This window comes from Pithys albifrons, chromosome 10 (genome assembly GCF_047495875.1).
Source record: "Pithys albifrons albifrons isolate INPA30051 chromosome 10, PitAlb_v1, whole genome shotgun sequence".
Taxonomy (NCBI): Eukaryota; Metazoa; Chordata; class Aves; order Passeriformes; family Thamnophilidae; genus Pithys; species Pithys albifrons.
In genome coordinates this window covers 7,490,070-7,513,806 of record NC_092467.1, presented here as the reverse complement: position 1 = coordinate 7,513,806, position 23,737 = coordinate 7,490,070, and the positions used below count along the sequence as shown (strand labels likewise).

The 23,737-nt window shown below is 44.1% G+C and overlaps 1 protein-coding gene across 6 annotated transcripts in view; it reads left to right on the top strand.

The window, feature by feature from the left end:
- KLHL20 (kelch like family member 20) overlaps positions 1-23,737 on the top strand; it is a 28,525-nt gene that overhangs the window by 2,437 nt on the left and 2,351 nt on the right. For 5 of the 6 annotated variants that reach the window (XM_071564630.1, XM_071564629.1, XM_071564634.1 and 2 more), the window contains exons 3-11: positions 7,978-8,551; positions 13,652-13,810; positions 15,371-15,465; positions 16,665-16,780; positions 17,615-17,798; positions 19,453-19,596; positions 19,848-19,981; positions 20,580-20,788; positions 22,394-22,500. In XM_071564630.1, the coding sequence (XP_071420731.1) occupies positions 7,978-8,551; positions 13,652-13,810; positions 15,371-15,465; positions 16,665-16,780; positions 17,615-17,798; positions 19,453-19,596; positions 19,848-19,981; positions 20,580-20,788; positions 22,394-22,500 (1,722 nt within the window). Of the gene's footprint in view, positions 1-7,945; positions 8,552-13,651; positions 13,811-15,370; positions 15,466-16,664; positions 16,781-17,614; positions 17,799-19,452; positions 19,597-19,847; positions 19,982-20,579; positions 20,789-22,393; positions 22,501-23,737 lie in introns of those variants that run through there. The other variant, XM_071564628.1, reaches the window with a different exon arrangement.

The following is a 23,737-nucleotide window of genomic DNA, read 5'->3' as shown; positions in this document are numbered from 1 at the left end:
ATGTGCTTAGACTGTAAAATGTATGGGTTTAGCTTTTTTTTTTTTTAAAGCCTGGCTAGGAGAATTAGAATATAAATCATCCTTCTTTAGTCCTTACTTAAATTATTTAGTTTTCAAAATTTACAAGACAAGATGCCTTTAAGGGATAAGAGTATGGAACACAAGTTATAGTAATTCTCTGTCTCCCCTCACTACTTCCCCCATTTACTGTCATATTTAAAATTCAGTGTTTAATTACTTAGGTATTCAAATTTTATGAAATAATCTGCCTGGGAATAAATTTAAACTTGTTTTCCAAGAGGCATTACTTTTCCTTTAACTAAGGGAGTTTGCTGGGTGAGGTCTTGGGTGAAGAGGAGATTTCCTTTTCTAATTATGGATACCAGCTGCCTCAGTTCTAATGAGCTGGAGATGCAGCTGAAGCTTAATTCAGGGGAGTTCTTGCTGTGGTTATGTCAAAAACATTATCTGTCACATAGAAAAAAAGTTGCCACAGTAATTTAGCTCGATGACAGGTTTGCAAACAGGGTTTCCTGCTAGTTCTAGTTGCTTTTCACTATTTGATGGCAATCCCACGACAGAACATAACAGCAAATATATTTCTGTACATGATACAGGCTGGGTGGAAGCTGAGGTTCTTCTCTAAATGAAATGAACTCATGCAACTTGCTTAGTCTGTGCTCTTTTCGGATGTCAAAAGAAGGAAAACTTTATTATGAGTAATTCCATAAACAGTCATGTAAGAGAAGGCAAGAATTTAAACCATAGATGAATATACAGAGCATTTTTTTGTTACAGAAACCATTAGTCTCAGTTCTGTGTAAAGAGGAAAGAAATAAATAGTCTTTTAAGCCCTTGAAAAATGGCATGGTGTTGTCTAATTAAATGAACTTCTCAAGCGCAGCAAGAAAAGACTGTGCTGCTGCTGCAGTTGAGCTAATGAGTAAACCCTGGGACATGATCTGGGCATCACTGAGGCTGTTCTGTAGTTTTGCCAGGATAGGAAATGTAGTTTAGACAGTGTGACTGTATGTGACTTTTACAGTGAATTTCTTTTTCCTCCAAGATAGGTTAAATAGCAGGTGAGCTCCCTTCCATTATAGTCTTCTACAATGGAGATTGTTTAAATCTTAACCAACATAAACCTGCAGCTTTTCAGGTTCTTGTGTTGAGCACCATGTAGTCAAAATGTTTTTGCAAAATGACATAGAACTGTTGGCCAGCGTGGCTTGTGTTCTTGTTTTCTCTCTATGTTTTGTGTTCCTCGTGGAGAAATTGGGGTTTTAGATTTATTTGCATGCCTGCTGTTTTCTGCATGTCACATAGAGGCAGAGAATTTATGTGCTGAAGTTCATGTATTGGTTTGTGGTTTTGTGGCCTTGGATCTGCTGTCATGGAAGTTCTGCTTGTCACTCGGACTGGGTAGTTTTAGTGGTGGGCAACAGCACAGGCCTGAAGAAATAGAGGGGTTTTTATTATTGCTGCAGCCTGGTCTGACAAGCATGTCTATGTGTCGTGCTCTATATTCAGTTCTTGAATACTCTTGCATGTTTTAAGGGCCGCTGAGTGGATTGTTAAAATTTCTGTTTGTTCTTCTACTGCATGTCTTAGCAGAAAATGATAAAAGGTTCCTGATTGGATTTTGGACTCAGATCTTCCTATGAAGTCCAGCTAAGCAGATGGCAGAGCACTTCCTTTTATCCTTTGGACTCTCTGGCCATTTAACGTGCCATGGGAGGGTCCTGGGAAGTGGGGAGAGGCTTGGTCACTACTGGATTAGTAAACACAGTGAGATGCTATCAAATGTATGCAGCATTTAGAGGGTGGGAAGTACAGTTTGAGCAGACAAGGAATTCCAGCTATTCCTGTCAAGATTATAGTAGAGAAAACGCTTTGATGCTCAAACAGGATGTGTCTTGCATTAGGAATGAAGGGGTAGTTGGGGCAGGCTGTTCTTGCTCACTGTCAGGGTTTTGCTGAAGGAAAATGCAAGGCCAGGGGAGTTCTCTCCAGTGAAGGGCATGGTCCTACAGCACGCAGGCAAGGACAGTAGAGCAGATCTAATGGTCATGGTCAGCCAAGAATCCTGTACTCCTCAGGCAAGTCTGTAGGGAGTGGGAAGGATGGAGGTGAAGCCAGTTCAGCTGGTCGGTATCAGTGGAGTGCAGAGTCAGGTGCAGACTTGGCTTTAATATGGCTCAGGCATGAGGGCTTGAGGAGCCCCCAAGCAAAGTGGGAGGCTCTCCCAGGTCATTCTCACCCAACTTTTTCCTACCAACCTTTTCCCATGTTTCAGCAGTGCTGTATCAGAGTTGGCTCAAGCACAGGCAGCCAGGCCCTGCTGGAGGAAGGAGGCTTCAAATCCTGATAGTGCACTCAGGTTCTTGTGTGCACTCAGGAAGTTATCCAGCTCCTTGGACATAGCTTTTGCCCCAAACAAACTACAAAAGGCTCAGGAAGGTTTTGGAAAACTCCAGTAACGATCTCATCTTTCGGAATATGGGCATCCTCATTGGTGGAACAGTTTTCTGGGCTTGGTCAGTGAATATCAAACTAATCAATGTAAATAGGGACAAGTACACCAGATCCTTGCTGTTCTCCTTTGTGTAATGTAAAATAATATTGCAGGCAGGTTTATCTGCTTATTTCCATAATTCAACTTTGTTGAGAAACTATACTGAAACCTTGCTGGTAGGCAAGAAAACGAATCAATGGCATTTTTACTAATAATCAAACTTTTAGCTTGCTAATTTCTAGAGTGATGATTGCCACAATAAAGCATTTCCATTTACTTAGTTGGTGGTGCTCTGGTGGTCACTTTTGATGCCAAAGGCTGGGCCAAATCAAAGGTCTTTGTTCTAGCAGTTCTGTACTGAGTATAGGAAATATTTCCTTTGTGTGTGTTAAATTCAAAGCAAGACATTGACAGAAATTGCTACTGGTTTCGTTTGTTATTTTTATTTGCTACTAAAATCTCTTGCTACTGAAACCCACTACAGCAATGAATGATTTTTGGATTTCAGTTGGTGTTCTTAGCCTGAGACTTGTTCTGTTTCATAGGCATTAAGTCAGCCTGTTGTTTTCTGCTGAACTGTGTTAAAGCTGTTTGTAGTGTCATAATAAAACACACATTACCATAAACAAAAAAATGCAGATCTGAAAGTTAAAGTGCTCTATGACAGTATGTGTATTATTTGGTAATTTTTTTACCTTTGTAAGATGCTGCTGTAAGGATGGGTGTCTCATAGATGCCCATGTTAAGGGATGAAGTTTTGGGAACTGGCATAGTGGAATAAAATGGAGGCAGAGCAGCCTGTTTATTTAGCTGACTTAGTGTTGCAGACTGCCTGTGTACTGTTCCCATTTGTACTTCTCAGCAGTGTGCTACAAAAACTGATCCTTTGTCAGCCCTTTCTTAATCCCATTGTATTTGCTGATTTCCCCAGCCCTGCATTTTGGTGGAAGCTAATCCCAGAATATCTGCAGAGCTGGGTGTGAATTTTTTATCCTCGCAGACACGTTTCCTCTCTGATCCTCAGCCCTCCTTAATCACCCCGAGTATTCCGGAGCAGCTCTAAGCTCTGTGTGTGGGGGGAGGCAGCTCCCCTGCCATGTGAGAATCAAGTGCTGCCTTCTGTCTTTCACACCTCTAAGCTACTGACTCATCATTTCATTCTCTATGCATATATATGCATAATGCACACATAATGCAGTGGAATTATTATCCTCGTGGAGCACATGTCAGCAGACATTGTCCTTTAAATTCACACTTCTGTGCCTGTGTATAACAGCAACCCACTGTGCTTAACATCAAGCATCTGAGTTGATCCAGTGTGGAAATTCCTAAGCCCATTGATCACTAGCTTCTGCATTACCCAGACATAAGTTATGGATGAAACAGTAGTTCTGATTTTGGTTATTACTCTTTTTTCCATCCATTCAGTTTTCTTTAATCATTAACCAGCCGTTTCTCTCCTGGAGGAGTGAGGCTGGATACAATGCAGGCTCTCAGATAAATGCTGATGGGAACAATGCAGGAATGGCTCCAGTTCTTACTGACCAGACTCCTTTTCAGTGAGTTAAAGAAGTGTTCAGCAGAGCCTCATTTGGGCAGAACAATCCTGTTCTGTCCTGGCTAGGAAGGTCTAGGCCTACTGCCTAAATCTGGCCAAGTAATCACATGGCATAAGATGGTGCATCCCATTCTGATGACACCAAGTTGAGATGGAGTGTCAACCTGCTGGAAGGCAGGAGGGCTCTGCAGAGGGATCTGGATAGACTTGAGAGATGGGCTGATTCCAATGGGATGAAGTTCAACAAGGCCAAGTGCTGGGTCCTGCCCTTTGGCCACAACAGCCCCCTGCAGCACTCCAGGCTGGGCACAGAGTGGCTGGAGAGCAGCCAGGCAGAAAGGGACTTGGGGGGGACTGATTGACGGGAAGCTCAGCAGGAGTCAACAGTGTGCCCAGGTGGCCAAGAAGGCCAATGGGATCCTGTCCTGGAAAACTAGCGTGGCCAGCAGGCCCAGGGCAGTGACCCTTCCCCTGGACTCTGCGCTGGTGAGGCCACACCTTGAGTGTTGTGTTCAGTTCTGGGCCCCTCAGTTCAGGAAAGAGATTGAGGGGCTGGAGCGGGGGCAGAGAAGAGCAACGAGGCTGGAGAAGGGACTGGAGCACAAGTGCTGTGGGGAGAGGCTGAAGGAGCTGGGGGTGTTTAGCCTGGAGAAGAGGAGGCTCAGAGGTGACCTCAGCACTGTCTAGAACTCCCAGAAGGGAAGTTCTGGCCAGGTGGGGGCTGGTCTCTTCTCCCAGGCACTCAGCAATAGGACAAGGGGGCACGATGGGCTCAAGCTCTGCCAGGGGAAATTGAAGTTGGAGATCAGAAACAAATTCTTTGCAGAGAGAGTGCTCAGGCATTGGAATGGGGTGCCCAGAGAGGGGGTGGATTCCCCATTCCTGGAGGTTTTTAACCTGAGATTGGCTGTGGCATTGAGTGCCATGATGTGGTAAAGGGAGTGGAGTTGGACCAAGGGTTGGACTTGATGATCTCAGAGGTCTTTTCCAACCCAATCCATTCTATGATTCTGCAATCAGTGCATCAGCAGGGAGTCTTGGGTGGTGGGGTTGACAGGGTTTTCTATATTCCTTGCAGCAGCATAGCCTTAATCTAATCTTTCTCTGTTTGGATCCTGTGTCAGTCTAAAAAGCTCTTTGACATCTGCTTTAGGGCCCTTTTTGTCTTTGAGGAAAACCTACAGGGTTTAGGTTAGATAGCAGGAAAAGATTCTTCACCCAGAGGAAGCGTTTGGACAACATTCTTGGGCACCTGGTGGGATTTTTGGGGTGTCCTGTGCAGGGTTAGGAGTTGGACTCAATCCTGATGGGTCCCTTCCAGCTCAGCATATTCTGTGATTCCATGAAAGGATGTCTTGTCCTGAATGTGTCCCGTCTCTTATGATCTGTAATTATGTGAAATAGATTTTATTTGAAGAATGCCTGTTCTGTGGTTAGATGCTTGGACTGACAGCCTGGTCAATACAAACTTTACAAAATTCTAGTAACATGTCTTAATAGAGCTCTTATTTTTTCTTTCTTTTTTTTTTTTCTCCTAGGGGTTGGTTTGACATAGTTTCAAACCCCTAATGCACAATGAAATCCACTTGGCTTGCTTAGCAAGAGCTAAACTCTACAGGGGAGTGTTTGTCACCACCTTGCTCCATCTCTTGGTAGAGGGATTAAATTATTTACCCTCTGGCCTTGGCTGCTAAGGACTATGAAATTAAGTCAATTAGGTAAATTAATCTTCAGCCAAAGTTTCTTGGAGGTTTTTGTAGAGGTACCATTAAATTTGTTTCATGTGTTCTGCTGCTGAGAGGGCTTAGCTGCATTGTTTGTGAGGAACTTGGCAGAGCTTTGAAAATGGTTGTCAAACCGCACAAGGTGAATTTGGGTTGTGAGGGACAAGAGTGGGTGGAGGAGAGTGAGAGCAGTGGAACAGCAGAAGGATTTGTCAGAGGTGTCAGGAAAGGAGAATGGTGATGGGATGTTAAAAAGATGGAGTAGGGATAAAAAACCCAAGGCATTTAAGGTGCAGAGGCTGAGCAGGAGCAAGCACAAAACCCAGAGGGGAGGCCCAGCTGGATCTGTGTAACTAAGATATGAGGGAGAGGTAATGGTCTGAAACATCTGAATATGATGATCCAGGAGAGGGTGTGGAAGGAATGGGAAAACAGGCTAAGATTCAAGTGAATAATTTGAACTGCTGCAAAGAGACTGGTTTCCCTGTGGTTAGAAAGTGCATTTGACATAATAATGAGGGGAAAAGATGCGAGTTTTTTTTTTTAATTCTTTCTTTCAAGCCTGCTGCAAAATACATTTAGCAGTGGCAAAGCCAAGCTACATTTCCTTTTAGTATGAAAAAAGTGAAGCAGTGACAGCTCACAAATGCCAGTGTACCAGAGAAGCTGGTAGCAGACAGCATGTATTGGGTCTTTCAGTGGATCTCCAACAGCCGTAAACCATCAGTATTCTGATATTTTGCTCAATATATTTTTATTTTTCTAAGTGATAGTTTTCCTTTGATGTGGGAAGAGGCAGCAGTTCCCTGATTTTCTTTTGTTTTCCTAGTAATTGATATTTTGCTGGTGCTGGTGCACCTTTTTAAATGATTGTGTATGATATGTGGCAGAAATTCACATATGCTTGGAACATGTAAAATGGCATTTCAGTTCACTGATCTGCTTATTCAGTCTGATTGCTAAAAACAAAGTTGGGTTTAATTCTCCTTGTTTAGCACTGATGTCAGTTGTGACTTGATAGTGAAGCTTGAGGTGTAGGCAGGTGTTTGTGCCAAGTGGGGTCAGAGATGTGCCATCTTGGTTCATCCCTGCAGAAGGGCTCCTGTTTTCTGGAGTTATGGCATACATGTTGTGAAGCATGATCTGTCTGTCAGCATTGGTGTGCTTGGGCAGAAGGATATTGCACTTAAGCTGTGGCAGAGCTGACATCTGTTCAGGGATGTGATGGATAAGGGAAAGGTACCTGAACTTCCATAAAGAATGACAACAGCTAGCTGGCACATTACATATGGAACCAGGAAGATACTATGTTATTCCTACTCCCTGACAGTAAATTAGTTTACCTGTTCTTAAGTCATTCTTCATCTCTAAAGTTACCATCCTGACTTTTTTTTCTTCTTTTGTGGTAGACTTGATAGTGGACACTTGGATTGTTTTGACTATTTGGTCTGATAATCCCATTTGCTCTCTGTAGTCCTTACTCTGCCATTCTTGGGAAAGATTAAGCTTCTTTTGAAACGTGTCAGGGAAGGTGAATGGAGTCAGGAGCCTCCATAATTCAAAAATGACTGAAAAGGTGATGATTAAATGGGTATTCTGTGAACCTGAAAGGTACTCATGGTAGGCTGCAGGCCATCTTAAGTTACTGAAGTCTGTGAGACAGTTTAGTGTTCAGATATGACAGTGATGAGCGACCCTATTAAAAACATAGGTAGAAGAACAGAGAAGTCTGGTTAAATCATGGAGCTGGAATTCTCTGGAGTGAAAATCTATCTCCAGCTCTGTCAAAGAAAACTCAAGCAACAGCAGGCAAGTCAGCTAATCTCTGCTTTGAGTCACTCTCTGAAATGGGGATAATGCCTCTCTACCACACCAGGCTACTGTGAGGTTCAGTTCATAAATATGTAAGTGTAGCTGGATATTACAGTGGTGTGTCATAGAAAGCGTATAAAAATAGGTATAAATAGAAGCCTGTCGCAAGCTGACATTTGTTTACTTCCAAGCAAGCTTTGGTTTGAGATGGATTCTTCTTTCATGTGCTCACGTGCTTGTTTTCCAGCATGAACTTTTGGGCATTGCTGCTTTTGAGCTTGTAACCGGTGCGAGCTGCAGAGCTTTGGTGCACAGCTGGTGGTGGATTTATTGATGATGGTCCTGTATTATTATTTCCTCCGCTGCAGGTGTACCAGTACTCGGCCAGGAGAGACCGGAATGGACGTGACCAGCCGCTGCACACTCGGAGATCCCAACAAGCTGCCCGAGGGGGTGCCCCAGCCCGCTCGCATGCCCTACATCTCCGACAAGCACCCTCGGCAGACGCTGGAAGTCATCAACCTCCTCCGGAAGCACCGGGAGTTGTGCGATGTAGTGCTGGTTGTGGGTGCCAAGAAGATCTACGCCCACAGGGTGATCCTGTCAGCCTGCAGCCCCTACTTCCGAGCCATGTTCACCGGGGAGCTGGCAGAGTCTCGGCAGACAGAGGTCGTGATCAGAGACATCGACGAGAGGGCCATGGAACTGCTGATCGACTTTGCCTACACCTCTCAGATCACTGTAGAAGAGGGGAATGTCCAGACCTTATTGCCAGCTGCTTGCCTTCTCCAGCTGGCCGAGATCCAGGAGGCCTGCTGTGAGTTCCTTAAGAGACAGTTGGACCCTTCCAATTGCCTGGGCATCCGAGCTTTTGCTGACACTCACTCATGCCGTGAACTGCTGAGGATTGCTGATAAGTTCACACAGCATAACTTCCAGGAGGTAAGAAGCTGGTGTGCTGGAGTTGTGTGTACTGCACTTTGGCCACAACAACCCCCTGCAGCGCTCCAGGCTGGGCACAGAGTGGCTGGAGAGCAGCCAGGCAAAAAGGGACCTGGAGGTACCAATTGACAGGAAGCTCAACAGGAGCCAACAGCCTGCCCAGGTGGCCAAGAAGGCCAGTGGGATCCTGTCCTGGACCAAAATTAGCGTGGCCAGCAGGACCAGGGCAGTGATCCTTCCCCTGGATTCTGCGTTGGGGAGGCCACACCTTGAGTGTTGTGTTCAGTTCTGGGCCCCTCAGTTCAGGAAAGAGATTGAGGGGCTGGAGCAGGGCCAGAGAAGAGCAATGAGGCTGGAGAAGGGACTGGAGCACAAGTGCTATGGGGAGAGGCTGAGGGAGCTGGGGGTGTTTAGCCTGGAGAAGAGGAGGCTCAGAGGTGACCTCCTCACTGTCTGCAACTCCCTGAAGGGAAGTTCTGGCCAGGTGGGGGTTGGTCTCTTCTCCCAGGCACTCAGCAATAGGACAAGGGGGCACGATGGGCTCAAGCTCTGCCTGGGGAAATTGAAGTTGCAGATCAGAAAAAACTTCTTTCCAGAGAGAGTGCTCAGGGATTGGAATGGGGTGCCCAGAGAGGTGGTGGATTCCCCATCCCTAGAGGTTTTACAAGTGAGATTGGCCGTGGCACTGAGTGCCATGATCTGGTAAAGGGACTGGAGTTGGACCAAGGGTTGGACTTGATGATCTCGGAGGTCTTTTCCAACCCAGTCCATTCTGTGGTTCTGTACAATATCTCAATGTGTCCTATGAGAGCTTTGAGCAACTCTCACTTTGTCCTTGTTTCCAAATCCTGCCTTTATGTCCGCTGTGTGCCCTGGTCATGATGAGTGCCACATGTTAAGTGGGGCAGAGGTACTGGTAGGACTGTGTTGTATTGGTGGTTTGTATATGACCCACAGCATTTCTCCTCTGAAAGTTGTGTGGTGAGTGCTAAATGGGAGGCAGGATCCTGGGTGTAGTTGGATTTGGCATTGAATCTGACGTGGCAGCACAGTGGTATGACATTCCACTCCTCTTTCAGGAATGTTCTGGATTCTACATGATCAGAGGGCAGACAGGTGTTAAAGTAAGGGCAACACATCAATAGAACCAAAAAAATTGATGTTAGGATTGGAAAAGTGGGTGTATGGGGGAGCACACAGTTGCCTCAGTGGAGCCCTCAACTCCCTTCCTGTAGCAGAACTAGAGTTTTGCATCTGTTATTCATCAGAAAACGTCTGAAAGTAATTCAGGTGTGTAATATTGTAGCTGACCTTTATATACTCAAATCTCATCCTTTGTTAATTCTGCCTAGATGATTTTCTGGGGAGAAAAAATGCCAGCAGCTGGTTCAGGGAAGGATCAGCATAATAATTAAGGATTCTGTGAGCAATAGGCAGAGAAGAGTGGGTCTTTACTGAACTATTACACCCAAGGAGCCTTTCCCTCAAGAAGTGGCTTTCCTGAGCCCTCGTTGGAAGAGCAGGAATTTGTATATATTTTGAAAGCACCTACTCTGTAGGAGCTCAGCATGAAGGTCTGGTCCTCTGCTGGAGAATGCCTATCTTGCCTCTTCCAGAAACTGTGCTTTGCTATCCCTTGAAACATGTAGCTTGTGGAAGAATCTCTTCTTCCCACCAGCTTCATGGGTAGATCCTTTCCAAAGGGAATAACTCCATATCGACTCCTGATGCTACTTTAGTTTCCTCAGAGAAGCAACAGTGTGTAAGTGCTGTGAGTGATTGCAGCTTGCTGTCTTTTTTTTCTTTCGACATACAGGAAGCCAATTGGAATTGTATTAATTTCAGTCAGGAAGAACTTAAGAAAAATCTGAGCAGAATCAAACACCACAAAACGTGATTGCTGGACACAATGAACACAATACATGGTGGACAGAATATCAATTTACTGTAAAAGTTGCAATTAAATATATCTTTTCTAACCAAATAGAATTTGCTGTTTGAGTTTGTTTTTTGTAGAACTTGGTGATTTCCCAAAACTCTACATTTTTAGATGGCCATTTCCTGTGCTCTGTGCTTGCTCTGCACTTCTATTCTTCTGCATTTTTTTTGGAGAGCAAGATGGTAACCAGATGGCCATTTATTTTCATTGTTTGGTTGTTTTAATGATGTTATTACATGAGCAGGGCATGCTTACAAGCCTCTAAATAACTTCTTAACGGCTTAACAGTTTTGTTTTAAAATGTTTTAGCATTAATACACACAACTGGCTTTTAAGAGCTGCTTGCTGTGAGCTGCTTTTCTTTTACAGTCCCTTGAAGACAATTTTGTCTTCCTTATCACTGTTAAAGCACACAAAGGCAAAAGTTTTGGATTCAAGAGAACACTTTTCAGAGACTATTCTGAGTTGGAAGGGACCCACAAGTATCATCGAGTCCAACTCTTAAGTCAATGGCCCACAGAGGGGTTTGAACCCACGACCTTGGCCTTATTACAACCAAGTTTTGACCAACTGAGCTAATCTCATAGATTCTCATAGATGATGCAAATTATAATTGACTTAACTGAATTGTGGCCTCTGGGAAACAATTGCTTGGATTAGAGCACTATTTATTTGGCCTGTGCAGATTTTGGTGTCCCTTTCAGTGCCTCAGGAGTTTTGCAGCTCTTCAACCCTAATGATCACTTCTTTTGCTTCCAGTGTTTCTCTGCATAAAATGTTAGTGGTGCTGCCTGTTTGAATTGTGTGTTCTGCCAATGCTTTCCATCTGAAGAGTGGTTTGGTAATCCCTGTTGGAAGCTAAGGCTTTGGCTACTTAATCATCCTCCACTGTGGAGGCTGAGAACTGATAAAAAAATGTGCCATCTTCTGCAGAGGTGTATGGTTGTGGTTCCCCCAAGCTGGTTCCTCCAAATAGAAACGTGAGATGGGAATTTCCTGGATGGCACTGTGAAATATTAAGCACTAGGCATCAGGCCAACCCATGCAGTTACTGCGAATGCAGTTTGAATTGCTTCATGTCCTCTGCTGTCCTAACCTCTGGTTCTATTAATTTTTATGTGTATTGCTGCATTACATCATTAACTTCTTGGTAAAATGTTTTTCCAATTTTTCCATTCCCTCCAATTTAATTTCTTGCCTAAAACCCCCTAGTGAATCTTGGGCATGTAATGTGAAATGGTTCTATTAACAACTCTTCTGTACAACAACAGCCTTTTTTTTTTTTGTTTTGTTTGGTCTCTTGACATCTGTGTGAAGGGAGGAATACACTTAAGGATGAACAACTTGTGCTTTTATTAAGAGGCAAAAATTGCATTCCATATTGTATAGTCTGACATTTATTCTATCTGTAAAAACAGTGATGCACATGAATATTGTAGAGGAAATGAAACCCATCCAATTCATGTTCAGTAAGCAAGTCAGTCAAATGGACCATTAATATTAGTCAGGTAATTATGAGTGTCCTTATAATTAAGCCAAAATAAGCCTAAGCATTTTAAATAATGATTTGTTTTACTATGTAAACTAACAAGTTGTGTAGTGGTAATAACTCGGTTTAAAGTGCTTCCAGTGCTTTGAGTTTTGTGAGTCCATGGATGCAGCTGGGTTTTGTGAGAGTGGAAGAGCTTGGATGACCATCCTTAACTCCTAAACTTGCAGAGCTGCTGTTTTCAGAGTCTAAGGCTGAATTTACAAACTGCCAGAGTAAAGTTTATATGTAAACTTATCTCTGTGGGAGGGAGACTGTGGAAAAATGATGATAAAGATCTTTAATGACCAACCAAGTAAGGCCTGAGCAGTGTGTGGGCCAACCTTGTTGTGGCCGTTGCTGGCCCTGGAAGCCCAAGGGGTCCAAACACCAAGTCTGGTAACTCATCTTGTTGTCTGCTGTGTTCTTTTTTAAAAATATTTTCTTTAGTCAGTAACTTGGCAATTCCTGCATGTTTGTTCAATGCCCTTAAATGACTTCTTTAGGTAATTAAAAGGACTGCACAGCTGACTGCTGTTGAGATGATTGTGGCAAAGAATGTTTTTCTTTAATTTATGCAGCAAATCATGAAATAGGTTGTGGAATTCTAATGTGGTTGCAAACGATAAGGACAAGCCAATATTCAGTTATTTTCTGTCACTGAACCTCTCAGAGATCACAAGCCATAGGCTGGGGATGGTTGTAGGGAAGCCAAGCTGGCAGTTATCAGTCAAGCCATTTCTGCAGTTTTTATTTTGATTGTTGCATCTTTCCCATCTACCTGGTGCCTGTGCAGGAGCTGTGGTTGTGTGTGAGCTCTCAAGGCAGTGTGAGTGGCTCACGTGTGCTCTGTGCTGTGCTGTGTGAGTCCTCCAGCAGCAGCCAAGGCCTCCTGAGAAACTTGGTTGCTATCTTGGATGCCGAAGGAATTAATGTGTTTGCAGATTGTCAGTGGCTTGAATTTCACAAGAGATCAGTCCTTAGGGGCTCAGGAGGCTCTGATTCCCTCTTTAGTGCATCTCCACTTGTGCATACTCCATGTATATATTTAGAGCAAATCAAAGAGGCAGGATCAAATGAGTCCCTCTCTTGAAATGTTTTCTGGTCTGCCACAAATCATCATTCAGGCTCTCCATGTTCTCTGCAATGCCTCTGGTAACTTGTCTGACACTCTCCTATCTGTGCTGTTTTGGTTTCCTTATGAATCTCTCTACTCCAACACAGCTTTTGAGTCATGTATTTATCACAGTATTATTTCTGCCTTATATGTTAGACATGGCAAATGAGGGGACTGATTTTAAAGATGGGCTTTTTTTTCCCCTGAATTTTGAAACCTGATGTTTCAAAATGTGTTCTGTGTGTTCTGTGTGTTCTGTGGTTTAACCCTTTAGAAGTGTCCTATAAAAAAACCTGGTGTAAAATTCCCTGTCACTTGCATCTCCATCAAAAAGTGCCTTTGTTGTGTTGGTAGGGATTGACTGCAGCGTTCTCTGGGCAGCAAACCCTTCATGGGTTGATGCTGAAACTGATGGATATTTGGCATTTTAATGGGTCAGTCCATGAAGTGCTGGCGGTGAATGACTCTGGTGCTTTGGCCACTGTTGTTACTTTCTTCTTGTTTTTCCTTTCCCAGGTGATGGAGAGTGAGGAGTTCATGCTGCTTCCTGCCAATCAGCTCATAGACATTATATCCAGTGACGAGTTAAACGTGCGCAGCGAAGAGCAGGTGTTCAATGCCGTGATGGCCTGGGTGAAGTACAGCATTCAGGAAAGAAGACCCCAGCTGCCACAGGTAATCCTGAGCATAGTAACATTCCAGGCTGCTTTATCCGTAGGGAGGCTGAGGAGGGGTCACAGGATGGTGCCACAGCAATTCTGAATGCACACAGAGCCACTAAAATTCTCTCCGACTCCCACCTGTGTTAGGTGACTTGCACTGTCCCTTCATCCAGGCTGGAAGCTGCACTGGCTAGACCCTTAAATAGGGAATTTGTTGGATTGTTTCCAGGTAGGACTTGCCAAACAAGCTGACTTCAGCAGTCTGTCCAGACAAACCTGCCTGGGCTGCTTTGAGTGTTGTATCAAAAACACAGTGGAGAAGAAAAAGCTTGTCTCAGTTTGCAGTGCATCTTTAAGCTCTGCTTCTTGATTTGTGCCTCAGCCTTCGTGGAGCTTGTCAGAATGGTTTTGTTGGAATGCAGTGCTTCATCTAAGCCAAGGCATTTCACGGAGCAGTCCCCATTCTGACAAAGCTGTCAGCCCAAAGCCTCTGAAGTCTCGGGCTGGCTGATCAAAAGAGGTGTACGTCTGCCTGCCTCATTGTTTCTGCTTTGGAAGTAGACATTAAATGCAACTTTATTTACTGGAAAGCTTTTGAAAAAGGTTTTAAGTAAACAAACCAAACTGGAAAAACCTGCTGTTCTCAAGGCAGTTCTTAATGCTTTTATAACTGTCTGTACCTGCTTATACCTCCAAATTCTAAACCATTGTGAGAGGAGTGTTATTACTTATTGTTCATTTACTCTGCAGTACCACTCAGGTTTAAGAGGGCTAAGTGGTTGATAAAACTTCTCACTGAAACAGTGTTCAGGCAGATGTATTGACATCTATAATTTTTTGAAAGTTTCCAACCATGACCTTGTTTTTAATAGATCCAGTAGGTTGTCCCCTTTCAAAGACCTATTTTCTTCTGGGTATTTAAATTGGTATATTGAAAAGGCAAAAGTGCTGTAAGATGAGCTGCATTTAACTGAAATGTCGAGGTTGGGATGTGCAACTGACTGTGTATGTTTGCCAGAGGAATTATTAACTCTTTATCAAAATTTGTTAGCCACTGTGGAGCGAGTCCAGAGAAGGCCATCAAGATGATTAGATGGATAGAGCACCTCTCCTGTAAGGAGAGGCTGAGAAAATTGGCATTTTCTAGCCTGGAAAAGGGGAGGCTTTAAGGTGACCTAATTGTTGCCCTCCAGAGGAAAGATAGAGAGAGGCTATTTACAGGGGCCAGGAGAAACAGAGCTAGGGGTGAATGGCTTCAAACAGACAGAGGGCAGGGGTTGGATTGGATAGTAGGACGAAATTCTTTATTGTGAGCATGGTGAGGCACTGGAAGATACTCCCCAGAGAAGCTGTGGCTGCCCCGTTCCTGGAAGTGTCCAAGGCCAGGTTGGATGAGGCTTGGAGCAACCTGGCCTAGTGAAGGATTCCCTGCCTCTGGCAGGGGAATTGGAACCAGATGATGTTTAAATCCCTCCAGCCCAAACCATTCTATGATTCTGTTGTTTTCTATTTGGCTTCTTGCGTCTCTGTGGGTATATGTGGTTCACCACTTATGTTGTGTTTTGTGTTTCAGGTCCTGCAGCATGTCCGTCTGCCACTGCTGAGTCCCAAGTTTCTTGTGGGTACAGTGGGTTCTGATCCGCTAATTAAGAGTGATGAGGAATGCCGGTAAATCTCCTCAGTGATTCACGGAGTTGGACTGTGTTGTTCTCTGAAACTGTGCTAATTTGTCGGTGCTAAGTGGGGGATGCCTCAGGAGTTCGTCTTTTGCAACTGGGAAGAGAAGAAAAGCAAGAAAAAGTGTTTTCTGTTTTCATAATAGTCAGTGATGTGCCCTAGAAGTGTTTTTGTTCTTTCTAGTTTTCAGTGAAATAGCAAACTTTGAGTGTGCAGTTTGGCTGTTGGTAAAAGACCTTTTAGTGTATTGATTTCCATTTTACCTTTTTATTTCCCCCTCTAGTCATGGCCTTTTATTGCAGTTTAGCTTTTGCATGGCTTTCATGATCTCAGTAAGAGTTAAAGTAGTTTTTCTTTGTAAAATGTCTGCACTTTGATAACTGAATTGGACTCTGGGATTAGAGTCTATTCTTTCCCACAGTACTAATGCAGGAAAGTTGTCATTTCCTCCTCCTGTAGTACGAGTCTCACCCTCCTGGCTCTACAAAGTTTTTGTCATCCATAAAACGCACAATTTATCTTGTGCTTGTTGTAAAGAAAGTTTAGGGGATAGGCTGAACTGTACTTTTCCTGAATAAGCGTTCATGCTGGGGGAATTCCACATTCGTAGAGGGAAGGAGGACTTTTTTGTTCTTTTTTTGTTTCATTCAAGGGTTTGGAATATTAGGATTAGTCCAGGTGGCAATTCATGAATGGATGGACAGTATGAGCTGGCCAGAGCTGATGGAGAAAATATTCATCAAAGGGTACTATCTCCATCTATTGGTTGTGTGTGTATTATGTATTTGTGTACTTTCCAACGCCTATTCTTATTTGAGGCAAAACAACTGACTGTTAAGTTTTAGATTGAGACAGCCTGGGGTTTTTCTTTTCAGCACAGCAAGCCTGACAAATACCTTGTCATAGTTTTTTATCAGTCTTTTTATAGCAAGTGGTATCTATTATTAACTCTGGCCAAATATTGGTATTGGTTTACTCCTGTCACTGGGTAAATGGCTTGTAAACAACTGATGAGTATTTAGGTGACAGTGAGGGTTTTTACTAGAGCTATTCATGCATTTGTGTGATCTGTGAATACCTGAAGAGCATGACTAGTGCTGGCTGCTCATCCCATCAGTTCTGATTCATACCTTCTCCTGAGACTGGTATCAGGTGAGCTTTGGGGATTCATATTTTCCTGTCTTGCACAGGGATCTAGTGGATGAAGCCAAAAATTACCTGCTGTTGCCCCAAGAGCGGCCACTGATGCAGGGACCAAGGACCAGGCCACGCAAACCCATCCGCTGTGGAGAGGTGCTCTTTGCAGGTGTGCATCGTTGCAGGGGTCTATGTTATGTCTCCAAAGAAGAGCTGCAAAGGTGGTCAAGGGTCTGGAGGGACCATACCAGGAGTGTCTGAGGTCACTTGGTTTGTTCAGCCTGGAAAGAAGAGACTGAGAACAGACCTCATCCTGAGGTCATCTTCCTCACGAGGGGAATCAGAGGGGCAGACACTGATCTCTGCTCTCTGGTGACCAGCAATAGAACCTGAGGGAAGGGCATGAAGCTGTGTCAGGGAGGGTACAGGTTAGGTTTTAGGAAAAGGTTTTCCACCCAGAGCATGGTCTAGCACTGGAACAGGCTCTCCAAGGTAACAGCCCCAAGCCTGCCAGAGCTCAAGGAGCATTTGGAAAACCCTTTCAGGCACATGGTGTCCTGTCCTGTGCAGGGTGAGAAATTGGACTTAGATGATCCTTGTGGGTCCCTTCCATCTCAGGATATTCTGTGATTTCCATGTGTCATCCCTCGTGGCTTAGACCAGGAGACTCCAAGCAGGATTTTCTGGTGCTGGTATTCCCATAATGCCAACCTTAACATATTTCTCAAGTGACCTGTGCATTAATATTTGGAGGCTTGATTTAACTTACACTATCTTAACTTGTGTGATTTCTTTGGTGCTGTGAATGCCACAGTTTTCCCAAACTTAAGTAATGCTCTTGAAAATCACATTCTGTTTCCTAATTATAAACCTTGGAATGACTCAGAGATGGGGCTACTGGGTGAAGGCTGGCAGCATCCAAAGGGATTGTTTGTCCCAGGAGCACATGCAGTACGTGATCTCAGGGTGTTTCAAAGACACTGTTCCTTGTGTTTGGTTGCAGTGGGGGGCTGGTGTAGCGGGGACGCGATTTCCAGTGTGGAGCGCTACGACCCTCAGACCAACGAGTGGAGGATGGTGGCTTCCATGAGCAAGAGGCGCTGTGGTGTTGGAGTCAGTGTTCTGGATGATCTCCTCTATGCTGTGGGAGGCCATGATGGTTCCTCCTACCTTAACAGCGTAGAAAGGTAGGTCTCCATGAGGCCACTGTGCAGAATATTAACTCTGAATGTTTAAACCTGGGTGCAGCCTCTTAGAAATGAGGGAAGTAACTTCCCTTCCTGAAGGGACTGGAGCACAAGTCCTATGGGGAGAGGCTGAGGGATGTGGGGGTGTTTAGCCTGGAGGAGGCTCAGAAGTGACCTCAGCACTGTCTGGAACTCCCTGAAGGGAAGTTCTGGCCAGGTGGGGGTTGGTCTCTTCTCCCAGGCACTCAGCAATAGGACAAGGGGGCACGATGGGCTCAAGCTCTGCCAGGGGAAACTGAAGTTGGAGAGCAGAAAAACATTCTTTGCAGAGAGAGTGCTCAGGCACTGGAATGGCCTGCCCAGAGAGGGGGTGGATTCCCCATCCCTGGAGGTTTTTAAACTGAGATTGGCCATGGCACTGAATGCAATGTTGTAGTAAAGGGAGTGGAGTTGGACCAAGGGTTGGACTTGGTGATCTCAGAGGTCTTTTCCAACCCAATCGATTCTATGATTCTATGATTTTGCTAAGTGTATACTTGTTCCGCTGAAAACCTGAAATTAATATTACACAGTATCTACATTTTCTCCTCCCTTGCATACTCCTTCAGTATTGTGTTGGTTTGCTGCTGAACTAGGACTCCAGATATAGCAGCTTGTGTCATGTTAGCCCCAGTTTAATGGGACGAGCCATAGCTTTTGGAATAGGGAAGGAATCTTTAAGACATGGGTCTGGGTATAATTGTTGGGAGGAGCAATGATCCTGGTTAACCTCCTTTGGAATTGCTGGTTTGTTTTTAGTGTTGTTGAGGAAGGTGAGGTTACAATAAGCGTTTTGTAGATGTTGAGGGAAAGATCCTAGAATTTAATTGTGGAGTGGCAAGTAGAGAATTAAAGAACCTTGGCACTTAGACAGAAAAAGGAAAACAGGTCACTTTTAGACCAGTGAAAGACTTAAGTCAAACATGTTTTACCAAGCTTCCTGTTTCTGGGAGATGGATATGGCAATTCCCATGCCTAAAAGCCACATGACTCAAATTGTATACTCAAATCATGACTCAAATCTTCTAATACTCTAAATCTTGTCTGCATAACAAATCCAATGAGCTATACAAATATCTCCTTCCTCCTCAGGCCTCCCCATCTTCCTACCAATCTCCTTGTGTACTCCCATATTCCCGAATCATGTCTTTAGTCTTACATCTCCCACGTCCTGCACTGTCCTGCTATGCACCATGTTTCCTTGTCTCTGGATTCCCAAGTGCATCTGGTTCCTTCATCTTTTATCTGGACGTGCAGGTCCCAGTGCTGGCTGAGTTCTCCTGTGAACTGCAGAGAACACAGAGAAGAGTAACTGGCTGCTGCTCTTTGCATAGCTGCAAGTTACCACATGCCAGCCAGTCCTTGCTAGCTAACCTGCTGTCTCAGGAACCTGACCCTTTGATCTTCAGCTTGAATCATCTCAAGCCGCAGTTTGAACATCCCTGGAATTAACACGTGCTGGATGCATTATATCACTTCAGGGGTTTTATCCAACTTAGAAAGAGCTATGTTGCAGTTTAAGCTCAAGATAGGCAGGTTTCACAGCCTTCGTAGCTCCTGAGCATGGAAAAGTCTAAAGGAGACCTAGACAGGTAATTTGTGCTGTTTTTTCCAGGTATGATCCGAAGACCAATCAGTGGAGCAGTGACGTGGCCCCCACCAGCACCTGCAGGACCAGTGTTGGAGTAGCAGTTCTGGGGGGGTACCTCTATGCTGTGGGTGGCCAGGATGGTGTCTCTTGTCTCAACATTGTAGAAAGGTACTTTTTATTAAAAGAAAAAAGTGGGGTACAGGGGAAAAGAGGATCTGTTGAAAGGTGTGGTTGATGTAGACAAGCTGGAGAGGAGGTAGAAAACTATACAAATCTTACAGGGATCCTGTTTGGAGAAAATTACAAAACATCCTGAGTTGGAAGGGACCCACAGGGTTCATTGAGTCCAGGCCAGTCTTGCTGCCACTTTGCGAAGATATCAACACCCCACTAAGCTCTGGTGTTTATTCTTTTGCCAGGTATGATCCCAAAGAAAACAAATGGACTCGAGTGGCTTCCATGAGCACCAGGCGCCTGGGAGTTGCAGTGGCCGTGCTAGGAGGCTTCCTCTATGCTGTGGGAGGCTCTGATGGAACATCTCCTCTCAATACTGGTATGCCTTGTGCTGTCTCTTAATTCCAGTCAGCACTTGTCAAGGTTCTCTTTGTCCTTAGTGTCCCCAGGTGGCTGTTGAATATTTTAGTAATCAGTTTGATGTGTTTTTTCTTCTTTAAATATTATTTTGCCACACAGTAATTCACTCTTCAGGCTTGTGAGCCCCTATTACCTAGTTGTTTATGTCATACTTTTCTTTCTCAGTGCTGCATTTGGCAGTGTGTTCTGAATGCAATGCTTTAATCATTTGCATAACAGTTGCAAGCACATCTTTTTTCCTTCAGCAGCCCTTTTCTCCTGTAGGAAGAAAGGTGCCAGAGGTAAAACTGCTGCAGGATGGTCATGCAGGTCAGTTTGTAGCATTGTCAGCTCCCTCGAGTGAAGATCTGAATGTGATTTATTCTGTAGGGCTGGAGACAGGAGAGAGAATAGCAAGTATTCTGTGGAAGAAAAGACATAACACACTGGTTCCTCATGTTCTTGATGTGTGGAAATTGTAGTGTCTTCACAGCAAGACTGGATGAGGGTTCAAAAGTGCAAAAATCCCCCACTGCCTGCCGACCCTGTTGTCCAAAGATGTGTCATTTCCTCCGCAGTGGAACGCTACAACCCCCAGGAGAACCGCTGGCACACCATCGCACCCATGGGGACGAGGAGGAAACACCTGGGCTGTGCAGTGTACCAGGACATGATCTATGCTGTGGGAGGCAGGGATGATACAACAGAGCTCAGCAGTGCTGAGAGATACAACCCTCGGACCAACCAGTGGTCTCCTGTTGTGGCCATGACATCCCGCCGGAGCGGGGTGAGTTTGACTTGGTTTGCTTGTCCATACCACACATAAGCATGTGGTGAGAGCACAGGGCAGACTGTCAGCTTGTGGGGCTTCTTTTGTCTGATTTGTCTGTGTCTGATTTGTCTGTGTCTGAGCCTTCTGTGAGTGGAACAGTTTGCAAAAAGCTCTCTAGCAAGACTAGTGAACGAAGTGGTAGTCATGTCTTGCCCTAGACAGCTGTTTAAAGTGCCTGAGGATGGAAAAATGGAGTCACTTGAGGGTCTTTTTAAATATTTTTGGTCTATTTTATGGAATAGACTACTGAGGTTTGAAGCAGAGGTGTTTTTAGGTTTTTACTTGGTACCATAGCCATACTTGGTATGAGATGCTCTTAAAGAACACTATCAAAATTAGTATCTGAGTCTCTCTGAATTAATTAGGAGGGCAGCTTCCACTTGCCAGAGGAAAAAGCTGGGAAACTGGGTAAGCATGTGTTATACAGAAATTTCCAGCCTTCAAAGGGTTTTCATTGCTGTGAGGTAGGTGTGGGAACAGGGTTTCTGGGCTTTCACTTACTTTGTTTCCTCTCTTTACTGAATCGTGTGAGTCTGGGGAGTGACAGCATGTTCTCATCAACTGCTAATCTTGGTTCTTCCTGTAGACTTGTGAACAAAAGATTAACACAGTGTTTTAAGTAGTCATCATGTTTGGGCAGATGAAAATTTTATGAATATTTATCACTGGATATTGGATTGCATAGTAAAGAGTGGCTTAGTTCTACCTGTATGTTAGTATTTTGGTGTCTGTTGAGGAACATATGAATCATGATTTGGGCAACTACTCGTTCTGCAGGTAGAGAGCATGTTTCTATTTGTTGTCAAAGCACATGGTGTGCTGTCCAACACTGTTTGTTTTAGTTACTGATTAGACATTGACTTTTTATCAGCTGCTTCTATATTTGCTTTCTGTAGAAACTGCTAAACAGATGGATCTGTATCTACAGCTCTCCTGAGTCTTCTGACTTCCTCAAAGCCAGAACAAGAACCATTTTACATTGTGTTCCTGCTTTTTCTCTGTTATATTACATGTTTTCCAGGGGAAATTATTGTCTATTTGACACTTCAGTGATTTTGTGCTTCTACAGAAAGGCTGGAGGCCAAGGTGCTTGCAGATGGTCCAAGGCCCAGCCTGAGAGGTTTGGGACCAGGGGCTTACCTGTGTTTCTGCTGCTTTAAGCAAGCATTCCAGACTGTGGGCTGGTAGATCTTCTGGTGCATGTGTCCCACTTAGGGAAGAATTTCGGTCCAGAACCTCAGTTTTGGATGAAAAAGGTTTAGATTCTCGTGTATCTATTACCATTCAAATGGTTGTACTTCTTGTAGCTGGCAATAAGGGGAACTTTCTCCTTTTTCTTTAAGAGATTGTCTAGTTTGAGATACATGTTTAACTCTCCATGTCTCATTTTTAGGGTATTTTATTTCTGCCATGCACTAAAGAAAAATAGCCCAACACTCTCCTGCAGACTGCCTTTCACCAAACATGTTTATTAAATCCTTTTATTAATATTTTTATTTTAACCCTTGTTTTCAGGACATCCCAGCTAAGTAGTTACTGTCTGTGATGGCTGTTTTCCAGGTTGGCCTCGCGGTGGTGAATGGACAGCTGATGGCAGTGGGGGGTTTTGATGGCACAACATACTTGAAGACCATTGAGGTGTTTGATCCAGATGCTAACACGTGGAGGTAACTGTTGACATTGGGAGACAATCCAGTAGTGAAATCCAGCTGGATCTGCTGCCACCCAGCTGGAGCTGTCCCAGGCAGGTTAGAAAAGTGATGCACACCACAGTGAAGAATTCAAGTGTGGTAGGGCCAGCACAACACTCACATTGAAGCTGTTGCCTTGCATGGATTTGTAAGAAAGGATCACATTTTGAAAAATATCCCAATATGCCACCACTTCTGTTTGATTTGGGCTGTGTCTCTGCTGCTTCCCAGTAAAACTAAGCTTGCCCTTAGCAGAAGGAACTGACAGCCATGATGTAGAATCTGGCCTACTAATTTTTTACTTAGGCTGTTGATTTCCAAATCCTTTTGGAGGAGCTGAAACAGAACACTTGAAGTTCTGATGTTCATCACCTTAAATCTGCAAGACAGCAATTGGAAGAATTTTATCTGGTGTACAAGCTGAGAGAAATACAACTAAATTGCTGATCCAAAATATGTACTGAGCAGAACAGAAATAGGGAGAATAGCCTGTGTAGTCATAACTGTACTTGACAATCGCTTGTGTATTTATTCCCAAAGCTAATTAGTTTCAAGCTTATATGGGTATTCTTGCTGCTGTAGTAATCTGGCAGGAGTGGGGAATAGAAAGAAATTAATGTCCTTATTCCTACCAGTTATAGTAGCAGTTTAACCCTTTCCTATTCCTGCTGGTATTAGTAGTAGATTAACAGCTTGTGAAAGGCTGTCACAAGGAGCAGTGGAGTAATTTCCCCTTGTTTGTTGTGCCATGGAGAGTGATAAGTGATAAGATTCCTTAGCTGAATGGTTTTAGCTACGCCCACCGGCAGTGACAGTAATGGGATGTCTATAGAGTTAGGAGTTACTGCCTGGGCAGGCATTCAGAGAAGTTTGGGAGATTGTTCAGAGCACTTCCTTGTGTTTTTTGGATTTGCTGAATTCATTATACCGATCAACTTCTGTGGACTTCCTTTTGTTTCCTGAGCTTCTTGCCCTGTGAAGGTATTTTTTAATTTGTGTAGCCTGACAGAGGAATGATTCTGATGCAGTTTGGCTTTAACAAATTGCATTGGTAGAAGTTGTTTGGGGAACTTGTTTCTCATGTTTCTGCCAGCAGACTCCAGTGGCACAGAGGGGAATATGCAGCTGAAATGAGGAGGATGCTGGAATCTATAGGGATCAGATGTCCATATGAAATGCAGGCACCATTTCGGTAAACAGATGGTGCTTGGGA